Source organism: Gasterosteus aculeatus, chromosome 20 (assembly GCF_964276395.1).
Source record: "Gasterosteus aculeatus chromosome 20, fGasAcu3.hap1.1, whole genome shotgun sequence".
Lineage (NCBI taxonomy): Eukaryota > Metazoa > Chordata > Actinopteri > Perciformes > Gasterosteidae > Gasterosteus > Gasterosteus aculeatus.
The window spans coordinates 14,541,407-14,554,569 of NC_135707.1; the positions used below are offsets into that span (position 1 = coordinate 14,541,407).

The 13,163-nt window shown below is 45.0% G+C and overlaps 1 protein-coding gene across 1 annotated transcript; it reads right to left on the reverse strand.

Moving 5' to 3' along the window:
• Positions 1-116: 116 nt before the first annotated feature.
• On the reverse strand, positions 117-13,009 carry rspo3 (R-spondin 3). The gene is made up of 6 exons (XM_040164528.2): positions 12,056-13,009; positions 7,625-7,819; positions 6,979-7,122; positions 6,634-6,780; positions 6,346-6,531; positions 117-1,168 (listed from the first exon to the last, which is right to left on the reverse strand). The coding sequence occupies exons 1-6, from the start codon at positions 12,153-12,155 to the stop codon at positions 945-947; spliced, it is 996 nt and encodes a 331-aa protein (XP_040020462.2). The 5' UTR covers positions 12,156-13,009; the 3' UTR covers positions 117-944.
• Positions 13,010-13,163: the final 154 nt, after the last annotated feature.

Below are 13,163 nucleotides of genomic sequence, written 5' to 3' on the forward strand. Positions count from 1 at the left end.
GCAGGTATCACTACTAATTTAGCAGGTGGTAATTTGTCACGTTTCTGTTGAACAACTTCTAGTTGGTGTATTCTAATTAGGGAAACAGCCCACGGCGACGAGAAAGCAGACACAGGTACAAACCCATTATAGTTTTATTTGACATACAGGTGCTTTTTGGTTCTTAACCGAGGGGCTTAACGGAAAGCACAGTTTTCATTTACACAAAAGAAAAACCAATGTTGGATAAGATTCCTCACGTATCTAGATAAATCTTTTTTGACCAAGACAGAACACTTGTTTTCAGTCTGTGACCACGCTGGTTTGATTCACTGCAGGTTCTCCCACATCTGTGGCTTGCAGTGATTTTGAAGATGTCAACAAATGGCAGTAACAAACTCACTTTTTATTTTTTTTCTTTACAAATTCTGCACCAAATAAAATAAAGCAAAGAGCTCTAATGAAACGGGAACAACAATAATAAACAATTGTTCTACATAATGTTGCAAAATCTACAAAAAACCAAGATGCGCGACGTTGTTCCAGGGCCCCCTTTAAATATCCGTATCAACAAGCGCGTCGTACAAAGTCTTTGCTGCTCTTTCCGTCTGCACGACTCCACACAGGCGCTCCTCTCTTTGTTCTTCAGTACCGACAGCAGAGCCGCTCTCTCAGTGGTGGAAGTGAAGCGGGAGAAGCTACAGGGTAGAATAAAAAAAAAAAACCCCACAACTACTCTTTGTAAGTCCATAGTGGCCCGAGCCTTTTGGCTGCACGTGCCCTGTCCCGCTTGTGCATAAACATTTTATTCAAATCATACAGGTAGCAGCAACACCCCTGCAGAGAGGGGTCGAGGAGGGTGAACAGTGGGTGACGATGGGAGGGAGGAGGGGAGGGGGGGGTTTAGGAGAGAAGGAAGAATGGGAGGGAAACAGGTCGGCGATCGTACAGGTCTGTCCGAGGCCCTACTGCACCAGGCTGTCTTCGGGGGAGGCCGGGTCTGTGTCGTGGCCTCTGCGATGTCTGTGCTCAGTTTTGTTCCTGTTATCCAAGTCTTCGCGTTCACCTGTGTCTCTCTCCCTCTCTTGCTCCCTTTCTCTCTTCCTCTCCCGTCGCCCCTCTTGGTTCTCCTTATCTTTGCGGTTGTTGCGATTCCTCCGCTCCCTCCGCTCATTCTTCTTCCGTCCTCCTGGGAGTTAAGAGAATTACATAACAAGGATTAGTAAAGCAGGGGAAAGGGGGCAGGCGTGTCACACCCCCTTGCATGTCAAGAATCTTTAATTATTATGCGTTTCTGACTAAGAAGTCCGTATTCAGTCTGTAATACGTTGTACGTATGTCATATTTCAGCTTGGGAGACTGAAACATAAACATTCCAAGATGAATTCTTACAGTATTTCGCCCTGGCTAAATAGATTAAAGCAGCTGTAGATTCTAGTTGCTGGGGGTCATAGCCTTAAAGAACTGAATGCATCAGAGGAACCCTGCGTATCATGATGCTCGGTGTTCACCACTAGATGCCAGTCTTTACCCACGGACACCCGCCCTCTCCCTCCCTGTGATGAACAGAGCTTTGTCCAAAATAGAAAACCTTTTAAAAAAAAGCCCCCAATTTATCTGTTCTTGCAACATCATCTCATAAACAAAACCAAGTTTTGGAATGCTTAAGGTTTATCTCTCCTCGGGCTACAGTTATTAATGATAATAACAAGATCCACCCCCAGGGAGGTTGGAGACGGGACCTGCAAGTGAAATCAGAGGAGGCCCTTTCCTGTTTTTCTACTGCTGCTGTTCATGTGTGAGTGGAACGGAGCAGCACGGCCTGCTTGCACCGGGTGGCTGGCTAGTCGGGGATTGTGAAACTGCTGAAGTCGGCAGTAGGCACAGACAGAGGGAGAGAGAGAGAGATAAAGGGAGGGGGAGAAAGCGATCTCTCTGTCTCTCTCCCGTTTAAACCCCCCCCCCCCCCCCCCCCCCCCTACGTTCATCCTCTCCCTCCCTCTCTTTTCATTAATCAAGGGAGGGCTCTGGTTGGGCCATGGGGCCTTGTCTGACCCACGCATTCTAGGCTAAAGATACCGCGCTCTACCTGCCCACTGTGTTTAATCAGGATCTATGTAGAAAGAGGACGCGGGGACACGGGGTCATGGGGTGGACTCGTGCGTGGGATAACATGCTCAAAGACAGTATGGATGCACAGTATTCACATAGTTTATCTGCTGCAAAGTTACTGAAAAGTTATACAAAATAGTGGAATCGGTGGCTGGATGGAGTAATCTGGCGCATTGACGCATTCGGGGTCTGCCCCCCCATCCTTTATCAACCCAGGAAGTCCCCTTTGCTCTCATTGTTTTCTCTGTCCAGACACCATTTACCAGTATTTACGCGTTGGGTGGATTAGTCATACTGTAGCCCCCGTGCCTTTGTCGAGCCAGTGGAGAAACCTAATCCATGTCAGTGTTGAGATGATTAGGAGAGTGTTTATCAAACCACCCACCGGCCTTTGGTTAGTTGGAACTGGTTCTGATGGGCCTTTTGTAAACTGTTTAAGGACATGTGTGTAATGATACCCAAATGAGACACCTTAGGAGTTTTTTGGACATCAAGCACCTTCCTGAGCCGACCTTTAATGAATAGTGTTTGACTGGAAGTCTTTGTTATATGTTGGCGTTGGGGAGGATCTTTGTTTTTCTTAATTAAAAGCAGAGGATATTAGTCTGGTTTGGCCGAGACAAGTACGATATGTTGTAAGGATGGAAAAGTGCTGCACATAAATGAATGAAATTACATTGTTTTAACAACAGCTCCTGTTGGTAAAGTGGTTTTGGGGGAATAAATGTGCGCTCCAAATGGTCAGGAATCGTAATTTTCAGGCAAATGATTTAAATTAGTTACTTATCACTTGCCCTTGTGGACAGTTGGTATTTTATGATATTGCATTTGTAAAATATGTATATAATGCAGTAAAAGGGAAATAATACAACAATGACTTGAATGTCTCCACTGGTTGTCAGCCGATAACTACAGCAAGCAACCTGTAATTCCACAGTATGTTTCTGTTTGTGTGCAGAATAAGCAACATGTAGCACAATGGGTTAATTAGAGCTCCAGCAGTGTTGCCAGGTGGGTTTTTAAACTTCCCTCGATTCATATTTTTTGTGCTAAATTAAGCCCTCGGTCCACTGGCTCTAGCTCAGTACTTTACAGACGAGTGTGAGAATCTATCGTTTTATCTAAATGTTGTAAGATTGCAAATAAACATGCCTCCCAAAATGTAAAACTACTCCTTTTAATGTGGTTTCCTTTGCTGTAATCGCTGAAACTCTAAAGCTACCAAAACACGTATTTGAGTCCAAGCCCTTGAAGCACTTTATGTTTTGTTGTGTGGCAAAAGCTCATAAAAGTGAGTACAAATAAACAACACAAATAATGGTGTAATATCTGAGAGTACTTGTAAATCTCTGTGGTCACTCATGTACACACGCTCCACTTAAGATGTTGTCATGTGTAGCACGACTAGATGCTCTACAGAAGATGTATTGGGACTAACACACTACAAATATTGACATTCATTTTTAAATTATGCTGAATCTGGATCCGATTAAAGGATGGTCAGGAACGTCTCTTGGGTTCCACATGTGATAATATATTTGCATAAAAACACTTGCTACGATGTCCAGCTAATTCTTTCAGTGGTATTTATTAGACTCAAAAAAATGGGAGCGAGGGGCACTAAGGGTGTGGAGTGGTGTCTGTGTGTGTGTGTGTGTGGTTGGAGGAGCATTGTGTGTTTTATGGTGGGACATCCTCCATGGCAGGCGCTCTGTCGTCCGGGGAGCTTTTGGCGGGAGCCAGGCTGGGATTAAAGGCTATGAGCTGTCCCACAAGTGGAATGCCGGCCGCATGGCCGCCAGGATGTCATGAGAGGGGTTCTGAGGGTGTGTGTGTGTGTCTGTGTGTGTGTATCAGTTGTTGCCCCCCTGCCCCTCATTGACTGGCTTGTATAATAGCGAGGTCTGTGTGTATGAGTTATTAAAAGAGGCTAATGTCTCAGTCTGTCTTGCCACAGAGATAGCGAGGTGAACAGCGGGTCGATCGAAGGACAAATTAGCCGGCGTTCACTTCAGAGAGGCCGCGGCGGATGAGCATGTGTGTCTAAACACTCACAATCTCCAGCTGCAGATAACGGGGCACAGAGACAGAGTTTCTCTGACTCTCAGCCAGAATATGTAACTGTTTCCTACAGTTACAACGTTTTTGACGTGATATCTATAAATAAAACATTGTTTGGGGGGTGGGTAATCAGTGGGTAACCAGCATCAAGTGGATAGTTTTATTTTGTAGTGTTTCTACAGATCAGCATCTTCTTTCAAGAATTGTATGAGAAGATCGATGCCGCTCTCCTACGTGTGCATTGAATATGAAACTGGAGCCAGAAGAGGATTAAGGGCTCTGTGAGAAGAGACATCACCCTCCTTGATGATGGATTCATCCAACAAGGTTAGTTATTGAGCTCCCGTGCTGCTCTTTACAGGAAGGCGTGCTGTTTCCCTATGCTTTAAGGTTTGATGCTAAGCTACGCTAATCGGCTGCTTCCTCGAGCTCCATATTTAACGTTCATGATGGTGTATCGATTTTCTCATCTTAGTTGTATTCCCCCGAAAAGTCAAAGTGAACTTCCTTGACAAATGGTGAAAGATGATGAAATGAGCAAAGGCTCGCACGCAGGAGTAAAATGATGTGGCAAGGAGCAGCACGGGATGAGCAGAGGCAGTGCAGAGAGGAGGGGGGGGGGCAAAACGAGGAGGAAGGAGGAGGATGTATCAGTGTCTGAGGGCTGCTGGCGGATTACTGGGGGCTCTTTGAGGTCGGACCACTGACCCCCTAGCGTGTGCGGAACGTAAACGGCGAGGACGGGGATGCTCCAGAACAAAATAATCAGCTCTCTTTCCCCGGACATGCTCAACTGGGTGATCACAAGCAGGGGGCAACATCGATAAACTATCAGACAACTTTCTTTCTTTATTCAATAACCTCCCTCCCCTCTGAGCCCCCCTCCCTCACCAGGCTCAAGCTAGATCAACAGAGCCGTCGACTCCGCACTAAAGTCTCGGCCCCGACCCGACTGACTGGGAGCGCCAACAGGGAGCTTATATGGGGGTCTGTGTTGTCTTTGGTGTGGTGGCGAGCGTGCGTGTGTGCGTGTGTGTGTGTTTGTGTGTGTGTGTGTGCGTGTGTGTGTCTGTGTGTGGAGGGAACGGGGGATTGGATCACTGCAGGGCTACAGATAGAAAGTGAGGGATAGCGAGGGGGGGGGGGCAGAGGGCATATTTCACAGTCTGCCTTACAAATCACGTCGGGCCTGTTGACTCTCTTCACAAATTACCACCAAGAGCAACGGCTGTGTAGTTATTTCTGTTAGAAAACGATGGTATGCCCGTGCGTGCGTGTGTGTGTGTGTGTGTGTGTGTTTGGTGGGCACAAGCAGGTGTGCGAATTTGTGCGTTTGTCTGAGAGAGAGGGTGTATCTGTATCACAGCTTGTGTGTGCATGCAGGTTTTTTTTGCATGCATGTGTGTGGTGTGTCTATTGACAGCTGTGAGGATAAACCTGATCCCCTGGTCGCCGCGTGCCTCCCAGGGGGAGGATGTTGATGTTGAGCTGGCTGTTTTTGCTCCAGAGTCAACTGCTTTTCTGCTGCATCACACACCCAGACACACACATGCACAGAAACACACACACATGGATACAAATACACAGTGTTTGTTCTGTAAGTGTGAGGCCCCAGGGGGCTGGATCTCAGCCTCCTAGCCGGGCTGCGATCTGTCATTTAACACTACAGAGGCTGGGCGACCATCTCAGTAACAACACACACACACACACAGTTTATACATAACATGAAGCGGTTGTAAAGTGGGTTTTACAAATAGACGAGCCCGTCTGAAAGCAGTTTTTAACACTCTTCATTTGATCGTTTTCCCCTGTTTACAACAAACAGAAGAAGCGTTTTTTCTCCTTTTGGAAAAGTCCAAAGAGGTCTCGTGGGAAAACACACAACCTACCCATTGCAACATCGTATATGTGTGTGTGTGTGTGTGTCCCCCGCCCCCCCAACTGTCCTCGCTCTAACTACAATGACAATCCTCTGAGTAAACAGCCGTAGTCCTGAGCGGAAGACCCACTCGCTTTGATTGCACAAGCTGAAGCAGCAGGGTCTGGAATCCATAGAGACCGTGTCGTGTGTCACAAACACACTGACGGCAGCGAGTGTCATTGGTCGACAGCAACCGCAACGGACAATGACTTGAATGTGGCCACTTGAAAACAAATCAATTCTGATTTATTATCAACTATTGTTGTCTTTACCTGGACATTTCCTCCTCTTGACCAGGCACTCTTTGAACTCTGACACCTCGGCGCAGGGGTTGCCAAAGGGCGACGGGTGCTGGAGTACCTGCCGCGTGCGGGTCTCCTGGCCCCGCTTGAACCCACAGGTTCTCCCGGACCGAGAGCAGGGGCTCCACTCGCTCCACTCACCCACGTCGCAGTGCACTGACGGAGGGGGAAAAGAGGGAGACGGGGAAGTGAGGGTGAGCAGTTTTTTTTTTTTTTTTTGCCATCATGCTGGTCTTCTTTACGCCGCGCTGGACTGACCTTGTGGTGTGCACTCCATGAGTTTGTCACTGGGCTCGTAGTCCTCCGGACAGACGTGGTGGCACCTCCCACCGAGCTGGTACAGGCCCGGCCGGCACCGCGCACATGTCTCACTGTTCACACATGCCTCGCACTCTGCAGGGCACCCTGCAGAGATGAAAAAAGCGCAGTTATGTATCTCTGAATAGAGCGGCCAGATTTAACATCGCAACATGCTTCACGAGTGCTCCATTCCAGAGTCAGAACAGTATGTGTTGTGAATACGAGGCAATTAGAGTCGAATAAAAGGGGCAAAACTTTGCATTGAATCCCTGTTCTTGAATAGTGTGAGCTCTAAACACTCACCGGGTACACACTCCCTCTGCGTGTCGCTGCGGACCAGCCCCTCGGGGCAGTTCTCCTGGCACTTGCCAAGGTGAAGGTAGAACCCTGCTCGGCAGCGTGTGCAGAAGTTCTTGTTGAAGCAGGAGTCGCACTCCGACCTGCACTCTGAAACCCAGACCCACCGCCGGCGTTTATTTAAACTGTACAAGTTATCGTGTGTGTCCTGCTTATTAAATATACAGGGTGTCAGTCTGTGTGTGTGTGTGTGTGTGTGTGTGTGTGTGTGTGTAGGTCTCACTGGGAATACATTTCAGAAATATAGGCCACTGCTGTACGATGGATTTATGGTTTTAAGTAAAGTAACACTAAAAGGAAACACACTTAAGTATCAAGTTCTTTAAGTTCTCACTGTATTTAAAAGTTCTGCCATGTTTCACAAGCAGGAAAAGAAACCTTTTCTTGAAAAAGGGGGAGGACATGTATTTTTGACTATGTCAAAACACCCCGTTAAGATGAAAAACTTACTCAGGATAAAGCCAAGATACTTTTCTGTGTTCTTGTCACATGAGAGGATTATAATGAATACATAAGTCCATCCATTCGGGGGATAGTAATGGCACAAAAACCTGGCTGCTACGAATGCAGTTAGCTAATAATCGGGGCTTACTCGTGCAGGTGTTTCTTTCCGGGGAGCGTGTGCCATAAAATCCCAGAGGGCAGGAAGTCATGCACACCCCAATCTGCTTCATCCCGATCCGCTCCAAATGCATGAAGAAGCGCGGCTTGCAGGACAGGCAGCCATTGTAGTCGGAGCAGGTCAGACAGCCACCCTGCTGGCATCCTGAGCTCACACCAGAGATCTCTGTTGACGGGAGCAGTGGAGGGTTAAGTCAAGTATGAATTTCACATCACATAATACAACTGTTAGGGTGTATTAAAGAATGAAAGTTGAATTTATCTGAGTGAAAAGAAATAGGTACCTCTTTTTTTAGGCAAAGTACGTAATTCAGTCTAACAAGTCTCGTTTTAAATCCATGACAATAAGCAGTAAAATAAAACTAACTGTGCTACCGATCACAGCAGAGACTTCCATCACATGTACCTGAAACTGCTTGAAGAACAAAGGTCATCCTATTGACGGCTACCATATATATATAAACATAATTTGTAAAGAAGACAATGGAAAATCTAATATTTGCTGTTTTTAAAGTTTTATTCTTTGATGCATTTATCAAGATTAGACTGTTAACATATACAAAGATCAATCCAGATTTTTATGAGGGTTTCTACATTTAAAAACCACCCTGTCCTCCGGCACCACTGTGAATGATTATATATATATATATATATATATATATATATATATATATATATATATATATATATATATATATATATATATATATATATATATATATATATATAAGCACTGTGGTATGGTATGTATCACGTGGCATAACCAGTTTCAGCAACAACAACAAAAATCCATAACAATATTTTTTAACCATTTGTTGACATTTGATTTATTGTTTTATGTATTGATCTAAATATTGTCATTTGTGTTATGAAAGTTCTTTAGGCATAAGTCTTTAATTCCGGTATCAGAGGAATAATCACCCTCAGCACACTGCCAGTGACTGCTGTTTATACTTGTTCACAACCCTGTTTATGTATATGAGTACTGTAGTGTTTAGTTCTTGTTGATACATTTTATCGTGCGGTTTTCTTCCCCCACTTTTCCCTTTTTGTGTGATGATCCACCAGACTTTGTCTGCCCTGCATGGAGGCTCTGGATGAAGGTTTTAATCATTTTAATTGTATGTTGACCTGATCAGTTACAGCATTTTTATTAAAAAATGTCTTCAGAAGATAAAAATGTAAAGCTTAAACTCTTAAAGAAATACACTCAGGTGATTTCTTACAGTCGGTTTCCTGGAAACGGTTGTATATCATCGTTTTTGGTGTCTGAATGCATTTAGTTGACAAAAACCATCACCAAGAGGGTTTGGGAGTCGGATGGGGATGTGTACACACTTAACAAGTACCATGATGTTTGTCGGTTCAGACAGGATGTTTTTAGCTCCTGGTCCCGATGTTTTAGTAACAGTAGTTAGTAAGGAAATAAGTTTCAATCTTTCCTCTTTTAGGATTACCGAACGTTAAATCCAGAAGGTTGTACAGGGCTTTAGACATTGAGGCAGTCAGCTCATAGACAAGCAATTTACAGCCTTTACCTAAATACACACTGTAGCTGTGACATCGAGTCGATAAGTAGGCAATAGACATGAAAGTTCCAGCTCCCATGGGGCATTGTTACTCCATTCTCAAATGCACTCTTTGAAAATTGTTGCGGTAGTCCCACATGGTAGGGAAATAGAAAGCAATCCCTGTAAGCATCCAGGGAATTGGTTTCCCTCTTCTGGCTTGGCACCTCATGCCACTACTTTAAGCTGGCCCTTTTTTGGCTGACAGGTCACCATAGATCATGGATGCTTTGTTTGAAATATCTCGACAATCTTTACAACTGCTGTCCATTTGCCCCCATATGTTCCTGCCAAGATGCCCTGATTCACAGAAGTCTTAAGACACAGGAATTTGGCCTTGCCCTCACACTTGCACCAACAAAACCTCAGTTGGACTTGCATAGTATACCAACAAAGTCACATACGTATAAACACATTCATATGCCTGCACACACGCAAACACAGATGGAGAAGATGTGTAACTGTGCAACTAAATCGTAGTAACGGGAAAAATTTCCCAGAAGTATTTGTTGACTACCTCTTTATAGGATTCCACCGTTTTATAATCCTACCTTTAACTTAAATCAGGATATTAATCATTCCATCTCTATCCTGGACTGAACCGGACGATAGTAAACGCGGTTCCTGCTGTTAACACCCAGGGACACACACGTCTTCCCTTTTGGAAGCACGATCGCAGGCCGGAATCTTGGAGCTCGGCTTCAGTATCTGCATCGTAATTGTGACTAGTTGACTTAATGGTCATTGACTTCCATCTCAGTCTTCCCCCCTCCTATCACTCTGAAGTGTGAACTCATGCACCCTTCACCAACTAATCCTTTCATCCTTCCTGATAACTCGGCAAGTGTCAGCTATCTGCATTCTTGGCTGAAGTTTGGATTTTCGGAAGCACATGTCAATTAATGGGTTCTCAGTCACTCTGAAGAGGCAGGAGTTTCCCATTGAACTATACTTTATTTATGAATTAATGCTTTGGTGCTGACGTCCAACAACGGAATTACATCATAGCTGAGAATGGGCCTGTGGTGTTTGGTAAGATGTTTTTATCTTCTTCAACCCGTAAAATATAATTTCACCATCTCATTTGAACAAAAACTAACCACTCATTTCAAACATGCAGTAGTAATTTCCTCGAAATTCCATTGCTGACTTTTCAGTCTCATAACTTAAGAAACTAAAGTACTCTCACAGACCCACCTGCCCCCCTCTCTTACACTGTGTTGAGAGGCTCATTAAAATTGTTTAGAGGGAAATAAACATATAAAAGGGGGCGTCTGTGTCTCTACAACATATATTTTACATTAACACAGCCGAAACATCTGAGAATAATCAACGTGTTAATACAGTGGGAAATCTCCCTTGTTCTTTGTTGTAAAACGTCTCTCTGGGGTCTTTTAAGGTGTCTGTTTGCTGCATTTTCAATAAGATCCATATTGGCTGTTTCCCTCTGATGAACACCAACCAAACTCAACTCTTCAGTTCTGACCTAAACTACATTGAACAGATCTGCCAAGAGCAGCTAACCGCAGGACCCCTTTCAAACTATGTAATAAACACACAGTTAACCCCGGATGCTGCAAGTTCTTGTTTTATATTTCCACATTGGTGGTCGCAAGGCAAGAAATTACACACAAAAAAAAAACGGTTCTGTTCCAGACAACAAATACGAGCTTTGTGGTTAAATGTTAAGAGTTTCAGCCCCAGGTGGCCGAGATAAAAACATCACTTTAAGAGGTGATTGTATATCACGGACAGTTTTCAGCCACGCTGGCAAGCAAATATTCCGATTGTCAATGCTCTTCTCTAACAGTTTTAGTTACAGAGCACATCTGGAGACCATTAACGATAAAGTGAGTGTAGGAAAAGTAGAAAAATATACTCTATTAATACACATTTCAGCGAGTGATGGAAATTGGCTGGCTATAGCTCAAGAGAGGAGACATTAAGTTGGACCTTGCATGGGAGATATATGGGAGATAAAATACCTTCAGGCCCTTGTTTTCAGAACAGAACATCGCTGGTGGTTTTAAGGAGCCTGTCCCGTCCAATTTGCATTAACTTAAAAACAGTAGTAAGAGGAAAATTGGACACGATCTGAACGTCAGAACGGCACCTAACGAATGAAGAAATGTTGCAGCGTGAGGGGGGATTCGCTGAATATGGAGGTCACTCTCTGCAGCCCTGAGCATCCACCCGATCGGTGTCCGGCCGGAACACTTGGTGCATGAGATCTGCTGCTCCGGCCGCTAGAGAGCGACGGGAACCAGGAGACACGTGCAGAGAGCAGCCGCTGCAGGCGTCAGGTGACGGCCAGAGATTCATTCATCAAACGGAGGCTCAGAGGAAACGGTGAACTTGGAGTAAATATGGTGATATCAAAGTACAACCAAAGAGCCCGCAGGCAAGAGTTTGCGTTTCCGTTTTATGTCAGCAACGTAATATGGTGAAGTACTCAAAAACCACGATGGAGATATGAAGGGTTAACGGTGCAAATTGTTATTTCTTAATAATACCGAGTTGATTAAAACACGATAAACAATAATAACCACGAAGATCGAATCACACTTAAAATCCGCCGAGATCTTAAATTACTTACTGACTTTCAAGGAAAAAGTTTTTCTGCCGCGAGGCATCAATTTAAATATTAAGAATAAACAAGATATTTAATTCACCGTTTTTTGTTGGCAAAATACGCAGAACGTCTACGGGAGACCGTTGTGATTTGACGTATCTTTGAATAAAAGAGGCCAATGAATGCAGTAAAATAATATAGAACATTAAAAAGAATATGCTTCGTACGCGCGCATAGGGAGCGCGCTTTGACCTATACTCACGTTTATGTTGCCGGTTCCTGGGACTGCTGTGCTGCTGACAACCAGTGTAATCCATGCCATGCAAGATGATCAAAACAAAGGAGATCAGTTGTAATTGCATAGTAGCCCAGAGGTGAGACTCGTAAAGCCAATGTCAATGTTCACCAAGTCACTTATGGAGTAGGATTCCGTTTTCCTTCCCAAAGACGGTAGCAGAGTGCGCCGGGTAGGTAATTCCTAGACACAGCAGGACCCCCAACTATGTGGTGATATGTGGTGATGGTAGTGTACGGTGGCCCAATCATGCCTGGGCCGCTTAGACTGAAACATCCTGGATGGGATCTTCATATGTGCCAAGAAAGCGAGAGTGAGTCAAGGATTTGCTATCCGAGCTGTGATAAAGAACATCCCTTGGTAAAAAAAAAAGACACCCCAAAAAGCTCGATTCTCATCCGATGTGCGCAAGAGGAAAGGAGAGTCACGCATCAAACGTAGGTCAAGAAAACGAACTAAATTATAACTTATAATGAACTAAAAAAAAGTTTTGACATAACATATCCATGTGCAGAACTCCAAATTGACCTTCCTCCCCCTCCCAACGTCTCTCTCAAGTGGAGATGCGCCGTGCGTCCCGGTGTGTGCGCGGACACCCTAATGCACCAGGCGCGGCGAGGGTCTCTGCTTCATCTCAGCATCCGCTAGCGCGCACACAGAGTGAAAACCATCACAGCACCAACACTGGTATTAGAAGGAAAGCTCTAAGTGGAAGTCGCGTTGTTCTTTTGGCCGTCGAGAACACACCTTCTCTCCCTCGCTGTCCGCAGCTTCAGCGCTTTTCTGCTTTGCGTGCAGGACCCATTCACTCCCCTGCTGCCGGCCGGCGGATGACTTCAGCCCTCCGCTCTCTCTCTCTCTCTCTCTCTCTCTCTCTCTCTCTCTCTCTCTCTCTCTCTCTCTCTCTCTCTCTCTCCTATGAGCTCCAAAGTTTATTTAGAGGGCAAGCACCCCCCCGCGTCAGAGGGGCGGGGGGTTTATAAGGGATCTGCCTCGGAGACAGAATAACTTGAGTTTGGTCAGGTTTGGGAATGTGAAAAGGATACGACTCAAACTAATTCACTCACCTGCTATA